This window comes from Notamacropus eugenii, chromosome 5 (assembly GCF_028372415.1).
Source record: "Notamacropus eugenii isolate mMacEug1 chromosome 5, mMacEug1.pri_v2, whole genome shotgun sequence".
In the NCBI taxonomy this organism is placed as follows: domain Eukaryota; kingdom Metazoa; phylum Chordata; class Mammalia; order Diprotodontia; family Macropodidae; genus Notamacropus; species Notamacropus eugenii.
The window spans coordinates 70,299,746-70,315,612 of record NC_092876.1 but is presented as its reverse complement, the minus strand read 5'-3'; the positions used below and the strand labels follow the sequence as shown (position 1 = coordinate 70,315,612).

Below are 15,867 nucleotides of genomic sequence, written 5' to 3'. Positions count from 1 at the left end.
AAGAAACAATTACTGAGAGCGTACTGTGTACCAGGAACTGGGCTGAGCGCCAGATGGGTGACTAGCTCAAGGTCACCCAGGTAACCTGTGGATGACCAAGGGCTAGGAGCCTGCTGACCTAATTCTCCCTGCCATTAACAACTGAAGAAATTGGCTGGTGGGGCAAAGCCTAAGCATTCTGCAGAACCAGCAGCCCCTGCCTTCTTCACCTGTTTCCTGGGGGGGAGGCGGGGAGAGATCCAAGATTCTCCATCCTCCACCTCCGTCAAACTCTTAGTAAACACTGCAGGTCTTCATTGGCAAAGCAGCAGGAAGCTTCACTCCAGGGACAATCCTTTGGTGGGAGGAGTTGGGCTGGCTTGGCTTTCCAGGCTGGGTCATCGGGGGTGCTGAAGCAGGGATCAGTTTTAATGTTTCTGACATTCCATCAGGAGCAGGGAGCTTACTTTAGAAACTCCACAGTCTTGCTTGGGGGAAATCCAGGCAGAGAAGAAGAGCATCAGCCAGCGTCACACCGCAGGGTGGTGTTTTCTTGCTCCTAAAGTTTTCTCCTCCCGCTGGGTCTATCTTTGTGAAGATGAAGGAATTGACATCTCTTTCCTGAGGTGCCCAGACCCATGTGGTTTCATGCACCAAGCTACAAATTGGACTCCAGGTCAGTTGGGATATGGAATGCAAAGCCTTGGGCCAACAGCCAATCAGAGGGGCTCTCCCTGTTCAGCCCAGAAAATGAGCTCTCTCCCAAGCCCATTTCATCAACTGGGGAGGCTGCTACAAACATGCCAGGGCCCCAGGGTGAGTAGTTAAGGCCCACGTCCTCCCCTCAGGCCTGACACTTCTGGTGCCTCCCTGGACCTGAGGAAACATTCAGAGCCTCCAAAGGAGAGTCCTAGAAAACCATTCAGCCCCTGATTTTAAAATAAAAAAACAGAGAATGTCAGAGCTGGGAGGGTCCTTGGAACATAGAACATCAGAGCTGAGAGAAGCCCTAGAACACAGAATGTCAGAGCTGGGAGGGCCCTCAGAACCCAGAGTGTCAGAGCTGGAAGGGCCCTCAGAATCCATAGTAGAACTGGAAGGGCCCTTAGAACCCAGTGTCAGAGCTGGGAGGGATTTAGAACACAGAATATCAAAGTTGGGAGGGACCTCAGAAAATAGTATATCAGAACTGGGGTAGAAAGAACGTTAGAATGTGGGTTCTTAGAGATTATTCCAAATTCATCATTATACAGATCAGAAAACCAGAGAGAACCAAGGAGGGCTTTATCCAAGGTCACTCAGTCAGTCAGTGGCAGAGCCAAGGCTTAGAGTCAGGTCTTCTGAATTCCAGGCCCTTGTCTTTTTCACTATTTCTTATGCCCACCATAGCTTGGAGGACTTCCTGGAGGTGGCCTTTTGACAAAGCTGGAGAGATGCAAGAGGTGGAATGACAGAAGGCAGGAGGAGCTGTGTGTGTGTGTGTGCGTGTGTGTGTGAATAGACAGAAGGAGGTAACTGTGTGTAAACTGGGATTTTTTTTTTCTTGGAGAAAGCAAGTACAGAAGAGGCCAGGCCCAGGGGGCAGGGGCAGGTCCAAGACCAGGAAGTGTCTGGATTCTCATGGCCAGGTCACGACCTATGGTGGTGTGACATTGGGTCTGTCACAGGGTGGGTGGGAGCCAGCTCTTGCCGGCTCCTAGAATGAAGGTTACCTTTTTAGCATCAACAGCTCCAAAGCTGGCAAACACTACAAATCAGGACATGATTTATTGTTTGTTGACTGTCTAGACTTAAAATGATGGAAAAAATGCTAATTATTCATACGAAATGTAAAAGTGCGGCATACTTTTTGTGGGACTAGTTGTTAAACATTTACAGTTACAGCTCTGCCACTCCAGCCCCTCTCCACCCCCCAACCCCTGCTCTGGAGCTTCTCTGCCTTCCCCCCCTCTAGAGCTTCTCTGCCTTCCCCCCCTCTAGAGCTTCTCTGCCTTCCCGCCTTCTAGAGCTTCTCTGCCTTCCCCCCCTCTAGAGCTTCTCTGCCTTCCCCCCCTCTAGAGCTTCTCTGCCTTCCCCCCCTCTAGAGCTTCTCTGCCTTCCCCCCCTCTAGAGCTTCTCTGCCTTCCCCCCTTCTAGAGCTTCTCTGCCCCTCCCTCCTGGAGCTTCTCTGCCTTCCCCCCCTCTAGAGCTTCTCTGCCTTCCCCCCTTCTAGAGCTTCTCTGCCTTCCCCCCCTCTAGAGCTTCTCTGCCTTCCCCCCTTCTAGAGCTTCTCTGCCTTCCCCCCCTCTAGAGCTTCTCTGCCCCTCCCTCCTGGAGCTTCTCTGCCCCTCCCTCCTGGAGCTTCTCTGCCCCTCCCCTTCTCTAGATCTTCAGTATAAAATAAGGAACAGATACTGGATTAAATGGGGTGTAAGTGTCAAACACATCGCCTGGACCAGATTAAACTGTAATTGGGAAATATTTATGAGATAAATAAAAATATGATAAAACAGATATCATCACATACTAAAACTAAGTCAATGTGCCTATCGCAGGGATCCTTGGGCATGCGTTAGTGGTCCTCATTTCTGTTGGAGTTGGACACTACCGGGCTAGATCAAGGTTCTTTGTGGCTCTTTTCTGCTCTGAGAGAAAGGTCTCCTCTCTTCTCTCTCTCCCCCACCCCCAATTCTAGGCAGTCTCCTTGGAGCCTCATCTGTCCCCTTGAGTTGGGGCTTTCTCCTCAGCTCCACCATTCCTTTCCTGACTTGATCCAATCATTCTGTCCTGCTCTCCTCCTCTTCCTCCTCCTTCTCCAATACTTTCTACTCCCTTCCCCTGGCCTACAAAATGTGTATGGGGGAGAAGGGGCGGATCTTCATGGATCGAATGGATGTGGCTCCTCCCTTGGTATCCCAGGGGAGAAGAGTCTCCATTGGTTCCCTACACTCTGGAGTTGTATAGAATTGTATAGAATTCACATAGCAAAGTGTTTGGGTGAAGTGGGGGAGGGAGGGCGGGAATCAAGGGAGGGGAGGAGGTATGGGGCTTGGATCTCAGGAGGCAGAATGGGATGTGACAGTGGGAGAACAACTGGTTCCCAGAGGATAATCTCTACCCACAATGCAGTTCCCTATTCTGGTCCCCATCCTGAGTTCTCTTTTTACCATTCCCTGAATCCTCTGTCCCCATTCCCTTCCTCCAAACTCCCTGTCTCTCCCAGCCCTTACCTTTTCTGTCTCCAATCTCATCCTGAACTCTGTGTCCTGTCCTGTCCTAACCTCTGACCTCCATCCACCATCCCCTGAATCCTGTCCCCATCCCTATCCCCTAAATTTACTGCCTTCTATTCCTGCTGGTTTCTATCTCCTTCCACCCCCTCAGACATAGTCTCTCTCCCTTGCCTTGAGCACTCTGTCCTCATCTCTAGCATCCTCTGCCTGGACATCTCCTATCCCCTTAGAGCTAAAGTTCTCCCCCCCCCCCCACCTCTCATCCCTGAAGCTCTGGGGAACCATGCCCCCCTTCACCTAATGAGGCCACTTACATAACATTATAATATTTTCCATTCCCTGCTGCTGCTAATTGAAACCTTTCTGGGTCTCCCAGGCTCAATCCTCTCACCCTCCTCCTTTCCCTTCCCTCCCTCTCTGGGGAACAAGGGGCTGGACTTCCTCTCCAAAGTCACTTTTGGGGGAAAAAAACCTTTCCCCTGAATTGTTAATGAGGTGGGGGAGAGGAGCATACTGAGCAACAATCCAGGATTCCTCCCCACAGTCCCATCACCTCCTGCAGATCTTTTGCTTTGGACACCCCAAGAGTCACTCCGCTCCCACCCGAGTCTGAGCCTCCCTGCTTCTGACTGCTAACTCCATTTCCAGACAACTCATCACAAAGCCCTTTCTATGGAAGATGGAAGCCAAGTTCTTGATTAATAGTCAGGGTTGGTGTGAGCACCTCTCTATGAAGGATTAGTCAGTCCCCTCCCATCCTACTACCATTGTAGAAAAGAGGCAGGAGTTACTGCTGGGGTACTGGGGTTCCCTGAGAGTGAGGGGGAGAAGGATCAGCTGAGAAAAGCCAATTGATTTGCCAGGGGTCACATAAGGGAGCAGGACTAGAAGCCAAGGTCTCCCTGTTCAATGTCCCCTTCCACTACTGCCTTCATCCATCACACCCCCAAACTAAAAGGTGTCTTTAGGAATGGGAAGCAAGCAGTAGAAATCACCCCTATTGGTCAAGTGGCACAGAGCTGGTCTCTGGTGGCTCAGCTGCTTGTCTCCCCTGAACCCCAGTCACACTCTGGACACTTCCTTCCTCTGGGGCGAGGTGGCCCTCTCCAAACCAAGCCCTAGGCTGACTTGTCCCCAGCCCTCAGAGCCAGGGCTGGACGGGTCCCCAGAGGGTGGCTCTGGGGCTTCCCGCCTCAAAGGTTCAGCTCCTTCCCTAGCCCCCGCCCCCTTCTCCCCGCCCCCAGCCCCGCATCATGGAAACTGGGCTGGGAGCCCGACGGGGCTGCCTCTACATTCCTATGCCCCCTCCCCTTCCTCCCTCCCTCCCTCCTGGGATTGGGGGGAGGGGGACAGAGCTGGGGAGTAAGCCGAGGGGCGGGACAGGGGAAGAAAGTGAGAAGTGGAAGAAAGGAAAGGGAAAATTGCAGAGAAGATGAGGATGGGGGTGAAGGAATGGAAGGGGGAGGGTCAAAGCTCAGGACAAGAGAAACCCTGCCCCCTCCCCCAGATTCCCCACAGACACAGAGTAAACTGGAGAAAGGGGATGAAGGGTCTTTGGTCCCTATCCCATTGTCTCTCCCTACCCCCCAATTCACTGCACATCTTTTAGAGCTGGGAAGGAATTCGAGATTTAGTTTTACAGATGGGGAAACTGAGGCTCAGATAGGAGGAAGGACAGGGATTTGTCCATCCTTATTCAGGTGAGAGGTCCTGCTCCCAGCTTGGCCACGAGTTCCTTGTGCTTCCTGGGATAAGCAGCTTTCCCTTTCTGCACCCCAGTTTCACTCTCTCTTAAAAGAAGCAGTTAGTCTAGGTAGACTTAGGGATTCTTTTTTCCTCTTTGACATTTCATGGTCTAGGACAGGGAAAGGTTTCTAACCTTTTGGACTCCCTTCACAGTTCTGTGGGGACTGATCCTGCTGTGGTTTGATGCCTGTGTTCATAAGAGAAGATGATTCTAGTAAAAAGTGTGTGTATAGAGTGGGACCTGAACTCAGGTCTTTTGATTCTGACTCAGGCTAGCTCTCACCTCCAGCTGTCTCTAGTTTGCTCTGTACTTTCCTATGGGCCCAGTTTCTCCCATCAGAGCTGAGACCGAGTCTCTTCCTTCCCCTTCCTCACAAGTCTGCCCCATAACTGTATCATAGGGCTGGGCACATTTGGGAGATGTCTGGCAGCTTCCTTCTGCCCCTGACCCTCCATGATCAGTTAAGTGCTCTGGGGACCAACTAGAACCATGGCCAGTAGAAACTCTGGGGTGAGGGAGAGGGAAGTAAATCCATTTCAATCTGTGTTATCTGCAGCTGGCCAGGAGGGCTTTTGAATTAACTCACTTTTCTTTTATCAGAGAGAGAGAGAGAGAGAGAGAGAGAGAGAGAGAGAGAGAGAGAGAGAGAGGAGAGTGAGAGTGTGTGTGTGTGCGTGTGTGTGTGTGTGTGTGTGTGGAAGGGGAAGGGGCGGCAGGCTTTGTGCACAGCTCCATTGTCATACGTGATAGAATGAGGCTTGAGACAGAAGGGGAATGTATTCACCGGAAATGCTTTGGTTCTCCAGACGGCACAAAGAATGTGCTTAATAAATATTTTGTTTAATTGAATTGAAGTAGAAGTGTACAGGGCTAGCCTGAGGCAGTCCTCATAAACTCTGGATATTCAAATGGCTCCTGATATCTTGCCTCCTCCAGGAAGCCTCCCAGATTGAATCAGACCAGCAAGCAGGCCCCATCTCCATCCTGTTTCCCTTTCTAGCCTTTACTTTCTTTCCGTAAAAGGCTTTGAGTCACTGAAGCCCCTTCATGCAGCAACAATTGCTTTATTTGCAAGTCAAAAAATCCAAGTTCAAATCCCAACTCTTCCACTTTTGCTAGTGTTCCCTTGGACATGTCCCACAATCTCTCTGGGCCTCAGTTTCCTCATTTGTAAAATGAAGTGTTTGGACTAGATGATTCCTAAATTCTTCCCAAGTTTTAAACCTCGGACCCGAGGCCTGGGAGGAGGCAGAGGGTATAGGCTCCTACCATCAGCGTTACTCACTGAGTTCCAGTGAGTTGACTGGGGCCAGATGGATGGGGCCAGGGTTGAGTGGTTCCCACTTAGGAAGAAATGCAGCGATAGCCGCTTCAGCCAGGCGCATTTGAGGAGATAGCCAGTAAGGGGACCAACATCTCAACCTTTAGCTCCAAAGCCCACTTCCTCTTTCGGACTGCAGGACACCCTCTCTTCAGACCTGGGGACCCACTAGGTCTTGGCAGTTCTGAGGCGGCGGCAGTAGCAGCGCTAGGAATAGTTCTCATCTACTTCCCACGCACCCCTCTCACCACTGCACCACCCATCGCCCCCCCATTTCTGAGGGCCTGGGGGAGGGGAGAAAGTGTTACCCAGAGGATTGAATCCTTCGGCCCAATGCAGATCCATGCCTTTAGTCTGAACCCCTGGGTGTGTTGGGGTTGGCAGGTGAGGATCTGAGGAGCGAGGATGTGGGGCCATACACACACACACACGTAGGGAGGTCCGATATGGGGGATCACAAACCTGTCCCCACTCTGGAGCCCCTCTCTTACCTTTACAACAAACAGAGAATGGGAAGGGGAGAGAGAGAACCACCTTTTTACATCCCTCTCCCAAACTGCCTCTAGGGCTGTCCTGCAGCCCTCATCTCACATTCACCACACGCCGCCCCCCTCACTCCAACCCCTTTCTGGACGGAAGCTGGGGGAATCCTGAATGCAGTTCCACCTCCCCGGCCAATTAGGCGGCCTTCGGCCAGGTCAGTGCCTCACATCCAGGCAACCTCAGGACTGGGTTGAGGTGTCCCGAGATCCGGTGGTCCCCCAGCTGGGAGGGGGTAGAACTGAGACTCCTAGGACTCAGAGAGCAAAGCTTAAGGGTTTGGGGAGAAGGAGGGGCGAGGCCGCGGCGGTCCCGGCGTTTGCCCGGACAGGGGGTGGGGATGGGGAGGCGGAGCTGGGGGGACGGGGCAGACGGGAGGCGGAGCCCACGGCCCGCAGGGGGTGGCAGGGGAAGCGGTTCTGAGAGGCCCGCGAGTCGGGGATGGAGCCGCCGCGGGAGGGGAACAGGACAGCCGGGCCCGAACGGGAGGAGCCCGCCTGACCAGGTGAGGCCGGCGGGAATGGGGTGAGGGCGGCCGCGGGCGGGGGCAGGCTACCCAAAGGCCCCCTTTACGTGTCCCCCATCCCACTCTCAGAGGGCAGCGCCCCCCGCATGGTCCGGAAACCACCCAGATGCCGAGGCCCAGGGAGCGGCCGCCACCCCTGCAGCCTCTGCACTTCCCAAACTTCCTGGGCCCTTTGTCAAACTTTGCCCCTTTCTCGACTCCGGCCAATCCCAGACTGGTCCCGGCCATCCCCCCTCCCCCATCCAGCGCCCGGAGGAGCCCACGACCCCGCCTGGGTTCCCGTGCCCCCCGCTCCCCCCAGGGTGTCTCTGCCAACTTTTCCGAGTGTCCCGGACTCTTGGACCCACATGCTATTTATTATCCCGGGCTGATTTGGGGCAAACTCGGGTCCCGCCCACGTCGGCTGAGCAGGAGGGAGGGCTCGGACTGTGGGCGGAGGAGGACACCTCGCCAACCCTACGGCCTCTGCCCCCGCCCCCCTTCCCCGCTCCAACAACGGGGAGATGGAAGAGGAGGGCACTATCCCTTACACTGTCGCTCACTTTCACCTCTCAGCGTTTCTCACTGTCTGCCTTGACTTTGCTGGGGCCCCGGGTCTGGACGGACTCAGCTTGGAGGGGTGGGCGCTGGTTTCTGCCTGTCCGAGCCTCTGGGCTTGGGGGGGGGGGGGGCGCATGTATAAGTCGGCCTCTCTAGCCATGAGCCTCCTAAGACCTCCCATTTCTGGGGCTAGGGAGGGAGAGGGAGGGGGGGAGAGGGGGAGAGAGAGAGAGAGAGAGAGAGAGAGAGAGAGAGAGAGAGAGAGAGAGAGAGAGAGAGAGAGAGAGAGAGAGAGAGAGTAGAAGGAGGTTTTTTCCATATTATAAGGAAGGAACCTATAGGGGAGAAGGCCTGAAGTTTATCAGAAGAGGTCTAGCCAGGTCTCTGTCCACCCGAAGACCCCTAGAGACAGATGGCATCCTTGATGAAGGTCATTAGTAAGGTAGTTTGGTGAAGATAGCTCTGGACAGCTTTGCCTTCATTTTTCCAGGTCTCAGTTTCCTCCTCTAGCACCAAAGGCGGCTGCAGAAACCAAGGCTCCTTACGGATGATGTTAGGTTTCTCCACCTTAAGTGGTCTGGGGGTGGGGGTGGGGAGGGTAGCCAGGAGAGGACATCTCTTTAGGTGTGTGTGTGTGTGTGTGTGTGTGTGTGTGTGTGTGTGTGTGTGTGTGTGTGTGTGTGTGTGTGTGTGTTTGTGAAGTGACTGTTTCCAACCCCAAGTTAGGAGCTAATCTTCAAGAGGCACTAACGTGCTGCCACTTACCAGGGATTTAAGAAAGGAGGTTTGCATAAATAAGGATGTCCTTTTGGACACCCAGCCCACTGCACTGTGGAAGAGACATTAGCCCTTTCAGCCTAGAAAGATGAAAGCTCTTAGGTGGTGGTGGTGGGGAGCACAAAACCCAGGTTCCCCCTGCTTCTTCTAGAGTCCTCCAGTTCCCTCCTCACACTCCTTCCTGGGTCCAATGCAGCAGGACCCAGGAGGACAGGACTGGGGCTATTCCCTGCCCTACTCCCACCCCACCACTGTGCTTGCTCCCTAGCTGACTCTACGGGAGACGACAGCTGTCAGTGGCAGGATCGGGGTAGTCCATGATAGCGGGATGAGGGGGATGAGGGGGAGAGGAATAGGGCAGGAGGGCCAACCCTGAAGCCTGAGGGCTGCTGGCGGTGGGGGTGATGAAGAGTGGAGAAAAGGAGGCCAGGGAGGCAGGAAGAGGGGGGATGATTCATCGTGAAGGAGCCTGAATTGGAAACACTGCAATGTGGGGAAGTGTCCCGGGGAGGGGGAGGGGGAGAAGGGGAAGAAAAGGCCTCCCAGGGAGGAGCTAGGCTGGGCTGGCACTGAGGTCCCCTCAGCAGCTCTCCCCCCTCCCCAGGCTTCGGCACTCAGTCTCAGTTCTCCGTTCCTTCCCCTGCAGTCTTTCCGTAGTACTCACATTCACTCACACACAGAAATGGTTGTTTTCAAAGCCAAGCTCCAGCCCAGGGACCAGCAGGGCTTCCTCGGCTCATCCGAACTCTCTCCCTGCCTCCTCGGTGGGGGGTGGGGGATCCTACCTTACAGACCCCTGCATTTGTAGATTTCTCCTCGTCAGACTTCAGCTTCTCCCTCTAAGTACCTGAGTTAGAGCTGTGTAAAGTCTAACCTGGATGTCTCCTACTCCATCCAGCTTTAGTCCTGACTGAGGATTGGTTTGGAAGGAGGCTGGGGGTGGGGGAGATCGTAGTGACTGGTTCTCCCAAATATACACCGGTCTCCCCCCCCCTTTTCACCCCACCCCGCTCGCAACGGAGATATGCGGGGCCCTTGCCCTGGCCAACGAGGTTTGCCGGGCTAGGTGAGGAGCGGGCAGGGGGTGGAGTGGGGCGCCCCCCAAAGTTCTCCCTCCTGCGGGTCCCAGGAGCCACGTGCGCTGGAGGTGGGGGGGGGAGTAGGGGGGTAGGGGAGGCGGGGCCGTACTCACCCGTAGAGAATCTGCTGCCGCTGCGGCCACCTCGGGCCCCTGCCCCAGCGCAGCCCGGCCAGGAATCGGGGGGGTGCGGGGTGGGGAGGGGGCGGCCCTGGCCCCGGGGAGCCTCCGGATGGGGCGGAGAACGTGTTGCGGCCCCACAGCCCTCAGCCTCTCCGCCGGCCCGGCCAACTCTGGCTCCCGCCGCGTCTCCCTGGCTCGGAGCTTCGCTGCGGAAAACCCGAGCGGGGGCGGGTCCCCGCCTGCAGCCCCGGAGAATCCGGGGGCGCCAGGAAGGGATCTCCAAGCGGGCCCCGAGAGCAGCACCCCACCCTGCCGGGGCCCCTCCCGGAGAGACTGAGGCGCCGGGCCGCGGGCCCCGTCGGCTGATATTCCTTCTCCCTCCGCAGAGCCCTGACTACGGGACGATGACGGCGGGGAGCCCCGGAGCCCGCGGGGAGGCCCAGAGCCCAGAGCCCCCCGGTGTGCCCTCGGCCCCGGCCCGAGCCCTCCGCCGCCTGGGCCGCCGCCGCCTGGGCCGCCGCCGCTGCTCCCAGCCCGAGCTGCTGGGGCTCCGGGCTCGGCTGCGGCTGCGCTCGCCGTCGGGGGCCTTCGCGGCGCTGGGGGCGCTCGTGGTGCTGGTGGGGATGGCCGTGGCCGTGGCGGGCTACTGGCCCCACCGCGTGGGGACGCCGGGGGCCCGGGCCGCCAACACCTCGGCGCCGGCGGAGATGCGACGGTCAGGCCGCCTCCCCGGCCCTTCGGAGAAGCTGAGGCTCCTGGGACCTGTGGTCATGGGCGTGGGCCTTTTCATCTTCATCTGCGCCAACACGCTGCTCTACGAAAATCGCGACTTGGAGACCCGACGGCTCCGCCAGGGCGCCCTGCGGGCACAGGCGCTGCGTCCCCCCGACAGCCCCGCCTGGGACGGCGGCTCCAGGACTGCCTTGCCGCCTGGGGGGCCCTGGCAGCCCGAGAGAAGGGACTTCTCGCCCCGTCGGGGTGCTTCCCCCGTCCCGTCCGTACGGAGCCTGCGTTCGGAGCCCCCGAGCCTCCGCCCGGCCCTGCCCGCCCCGCCGCTCACCAGGTGGTCGCTGAGAGCCCCAGGGCCGCGAGGGGAGCCCTCCCCACCCTGGAGCCCTCGGGGCAGGCTGGGACATGTGGTCATCGCCGTGCAGCCGCAGGTTCTGGCAGGGCACTCCAAATCCCTGGACTTGGGCCGAGGAGGGGTGCTGCTGGGCACCCCGCCCGGCCACGATCGCGCACACCGCAGCTGGCCCCGCCTGGACCTGCTCAGCCTGGGCGGTTATACCAAACTGGACGGCGGTGGGGACTTGGGGGCCCGGGTCTGAAAAGCTTCAGGGGCATACTTAAAGACTGCAGCGTGTGCACAACACGGTGGGCGTAGGGCAGAGGCGTCCGGATGCCACCGAAGAGCATCTTCCAGACACCGGAGTTGGCATCTAGACCTTGAGCTCGTCCCAAGGTTTCCATCGATCGTTGTTCTCGCCCCAGTCTCTCCTGGATCTGACTAGTTGGAGAGGAGAGAGCCAGAAGCCAGACCAGCTGCTCCTGCCCCAGGCCTGTGGCACTATCTGGAGGATGAATTTGGGGAAGGGGCCTGGATTTGACAAGTCCATCCTCTTGGCCCCAGCCCTCCACCGACTTCTGATCTGCAAAGCTGCCTTCCCAAGCCAAGCCAGAGCCCTGAGTTGACATTTGAACAAGGGTGGGAGGACGGGGAGAATGGATGAAATGCACTGCTGTTCAGTGGTTATTGCTGGGACCTAGGAGTCTCTAAGTCGAGTTGGGGTTCCTCCTGCCTCTATCTTTGCGGAAGACTGATGTGCTTTGGGGAAATGGGCCCAGGATGCAGACCCTAAGTCTCTTCCAGTGGTTACCCATTCCACCCCATCTCACCTCCAGTTTATTCCTCTGAGCTCCAGGACTGCAATATCGTCACAGGCCCCAGTCCTCCCCCCACCCCCGCCCCGATTCCACAGGGGCCTAGTTCCAGTTGGCCTGGGATAGTGGCCAATTCTCAGAAATCCTTTACGACTCACTGGGAGGCTGTTTTCTTGGCAGGGTAGGCACCAGGACCCAGAACAAGGGCCAGACTTGGGTCCCATTCCCATGATTCGTTTTTGTCAGGGATGTTATAGGAAATAAGCAGACCAAGTCTTTGTTTGAAATTTATTGAAAAAGTAATACAAGCAGCAAGACCGAGCCAGTATCTCTAAACACTATCACAAGCTACCCAGCCTCTCACTACCAAAGTCCCAAACAGCAGATCTGATCACCACCTAATTTAATCGAAGGAGTTTCCCAGTTTGATTCTGCTGCCATAGCTCCTAGTTCATCAAGAAATGTAAACAACTATTCAATACAATACATAATTGTGAGGGATTTTTTAAAATTTACAAACCTTCATTTTTTCCTTTGCAACTAAGATAAACTGATTTGTAAAAAGAAATCTAGACTGGGGACCAAATTGGTGGAATAGGGTCTGGAGTGAGAAAACCAGTCACTGCTGGGGTGGGGAGCCTGGGCTCCCCAAGTCTCTCCTATCCTGCCCTCCCCCTGCCCCACTATCCTGGATACTGAGTGGGCCTGAGATGCTGTAAACAGAAGCTCTGGATAGCCTGCAGCTAGGGATGAGATGGAGCTGTGAGAGAGCCATCCCTGCAGCCTCATCTTGGGGTGGAAGAGAATAAAACTGTAGAGAAAGTTGTCTGTGGTGTGTCTGAGTCACTTTGGTCAAGTTCCTGCCAAGTCCCTAAATCTGGAAGTAGCGCTGAGCCTCTTGGGAGTTCTGGTCTTGCCTAACATATTTCCCCTGCCCTTGGTGCCCTGGCAGGTCAGCCTACCATCTCCTTTGCATACAATTGGCAGGGAAAAATCCAAATAGTCTCAACATCTACTGCCAGGTTAAGGTCAACGGGAGGAGAGAAGAGGGAGGTTGTGTGGGGCACGGAATTCTGCAGGTCAGATCACCCCACTCTGCCTGAAGAAGGAAACAGGCCACACAGCTAGTGAGTGAGCCACTTGTGAGCCAGGTGATGGAGTAAAAAGAGCCACAGGTCCACCGCTAGCTGTGTGACAGCGGATGAGCCGTTTAACTTCTCTGGGGCTTGGTTTTCTTGAGTCGTTGACGGTCTCAACTGCAAGGATGTATGAAGTTGGGATGAGGACTCAGCTCTCCCATGTTCATGCTTGAAGTCATAAGACTGTTGTGGACAGCTGTTCGGTAAACCTCAATCCTCATTCTGGCCAAAAAGAGTAGCCTCACACCAAACTTTCTGGGCCCTACTGGGATGTTTGACAGTGTTCTCAGCTCTTTGCTCTGTCTTTCATATTTAAAGATGACACTGGGGCCTCTCCTGCATGGAAACAGACGCTTAGCCTTCCACTCCCTCTGGCCTGGTTGCCTATGTGACAAAGGACACATGCTTGCTTGTCCAGGCCTTACCCGCCCATCCCCCACCCCCCCTCCTGGTGAGTGATCAACTTCCTCCAGGAAATTTTGGGATTTGCTGTGATATACTGTGGCACATTGATTGGCTCCATTCTGGGTTGGTCTTTGTGACTAAAGCACCAGGTTGGGGGAAGGGGATTCTGCCTTTTCAAAGGGACACCACTTTAGCCCAGTGCTCACTGAGGCCCACTCTTTGTCCCCAGCTGGGATCAATTTCAAAGTATTCGTGGCCTGCAGTCGCATCACTCCTGGTTGACAAGTTCTCAGGCAGGGAAGCCACAGAATGGCAGCCTGAGAGGAGGTGGCTGACATGAACGAGCTGTACGGTACCAGTCAGTAGCTTGGACAAACTGTTGACTTTCTTGCCTCCTCCTTGCAGCTCACCTGGTTCTCATTCTAGGAAGCCCTTGCTCCTTCCGAGTTAGGGCTCAGCAAGATGTGTTTGGGACTAAAGAGGCAGGCCAGTGGGAGGACCAGTCACCATGAGAGAAAATCCTCAGCTCTCTGCCACAGCCCAGGGCTAGATTAAGCAGATGCCTCAGGGGTGGGCACAGGGGAACACTGCAATCATGAATCCTGAGGACATTAGTTCTAACACTTCAAAACCAAATCCAGAAAGCCTCAAACTCAAGTAGAAAATAGTCAAGCCTTATGCAAGGAAGACATGCTCTGATTCCCAGGTCATGCTACAACCCTGGGAAAGGAGACAAAAGTCCTAGGCCCACAAGGGCCTTGGCTGAGGGGGCAACCCCTACTGACAGGCCCTAGTGGGGAGAAGAGAAGCAGCCAGGTTTGGCTGCTCCGATAATCACCGATGAAGGAAGCCACCATGGGAATGTTTCTTGGCAGAATCTGACAGTTCAAGGCCAATCTCACCACTGTCCTACATGGGAGCAGCGCATGGTCAGAAACAGAGATTTCCTCTCACACCTCATCAGGCCTCCCCTTAGTCTCTCCTGAAGCCATTAGGTAGGAAAAGGACTTTTTGATGCTTCTGCTAATGACACTTGCTGGGTGGATGCTGCACAGTCCATTTGGGCAGTCAGCAGCTATTGCCTTGAGACTACTGTCCATAAAATTTGATCTGTTGGGTTTTTTTTTGGGGGGGGGGGGGAGGCTGTTTCTGAAGGGGCCAAAAGGTTAAGGAGGTGGGTGACAGTTCCATGAATGTGCTTGAGAATTCACAGTATCATATATTTGAAGTTCCAGTTTCTTTGCTACTGAAATAGCTTTTTGAAAAAAAGAGTGTTAGAGAGAAAAACACTACATTCACAGCCGAGGTCTCTGCCCATTATGGTGTGCGTTTGGCTCTCTGCCCGCGATTCACAGACGAGCACCCTTCCAATGAGGCCCTGGGGAGAGGCCTCTACTACCCCCAGCTTCAATCAGGCAGATGAAGTGAACTCCTTGGCTCCAGAAGAGGAAGAGTTGATTTTTGTAGCCATATCTGTCACCAAGAGGATATAATAAAGAACAGAGACCAATAACCTGGCTTTTTCTCTTCCAGCACAGTGGATGAGGTTCTTGCAAGGTGGCAAAGCCCATGGAATGGTCAGTGCCTGGGGTCAGAAACAGGTATGAAAAAGTGAGGAGTGCAAGCCACTCTGAAAAAAATCACCACCACTTAGCTAAAAAACAGTCCATAGAGTAAAAAGCTGGGCAGTTTCTGACATCACAATCTAGAAAAAGCTATGGCAAAGGCTCAGTGGCATCTAGAAGAATCCCATATCATTAATTCCAAATGCAAAGGAAGATGAATTTTCAGTGATTTTAGAAAAATCTTGAAAGTCCAAAGCCTGAACGCAGAAGAAACTTTCCTTATCATTCTGTTAAGTTTTCTCCACGACGGGAAAAGGAGTGGGGTGAGATTCCTGGAGGAAAAAAGAAAGGCGGATGTAAGAGAAAATAGAGAGAAAACCAACTTAGCTTCTGGCTCCTGTCCTTAGGCTGGGTTTTGACTTCAAGCACACGAGGCAACAAGAGGCAGATTCTGGAGATAAAAATCACAGACTCTCAGAACTCAGAGGTCATTCAGTCTAAGGGTTCTTAATCTGGCATCCATGGATTCCCAAGTGTTCTATGAACTTGGACATGAAAAATATTACATCTTTATATTTATTTATCTATCCTGTAACTCAGGCATCTTACCTGGGAGAAGTTCTTCCTTACATTAAACCTAAATCTGCCTTTCTGCAGCATCAGTGGATTGCTTCTGGCTCTGCCCTGGAGCCAGCAAATCAAGCCTTGCCTCCCCCTTCCATGTGACAGCCTTTGCAATTCTTGAACAGACCCCCCAGTCACTTCAGCTGATCCTTGCATGATTACCCTCTCCTGGATACTCTCCAAATTGTTCACGTTCTTCCTAATATGTAGGACCCAGAATTAAACATAGTTCCCCAGATGTGGTGTGACCAGGACAAACTGGAAGAAGACAACCACCTTCCTTGCTCTGGGCACTATGTTCCTCATCATGGAGTCCAAGATTAACTTTGTTTCTTTGGCTGCCATGTTGTATTGCACTCAGTGAGAGTCCATGAAAATTTCCAAATCTTTAAAGAGAGCTAAAAGGTAGC

General features: G+C 54.5%; 2 protein-coding genes across 15 annotated transcripts in view; one reads left to right on the top strand and one right to left on the bottom strand.

Annotated features, from left to right (window-relative positions):
• Positions 1-7,194: 7,194 nt before the first annotated feature.
• Positions 7,195-12,549, top strand: TMEM200B (transmembrane protein 200B). 2 transcript variants are annotated; one of them, XM_072609622.1, is made up of 2 exons: positions 7,195-7,304; positions 10,230-12,549. In XM_072609622.1, the coding sequence occupies exon 2, from the start codon at positions 10,248-10,250 to the stop codon at positions 11,169-11,171; it is 924 nt and encodes a 307-aa protein (XP_072465723.1). In that variant the 5' UTR covers positions 7,195-7,304; positions 10,230-10,247; the 3' UTR covers positions 11,172-12,549. The 2 variants fall into 2 exon arrangements, with proteins under 2 accessions (XP_072465723.1, XP_072465725.1); XM_072609624.1 differs by lacking the exon at positions 7,195-7,304 and adding an exon at positions 7,314-9,708.
• The window catches only part of EPB41 (erythrocyte membrane protein band 4.1), a 210,258-nt gene continuing 206,389 nt past the window's right edge, over positions 11,999-15,867 (bottom strand). For all 13 annotated transcript variants that reach the window (XM_072609612.1, XM_072609603.1, XM_072609615.1 and 10 more), the window contains one exon: positions 11,999-15,165. The gene's annotated coding sequence lies outside the window, so the exon portion shown is untranslated. The remainder of the gene's footprint in view (positions 15,166-15,867) is intronic.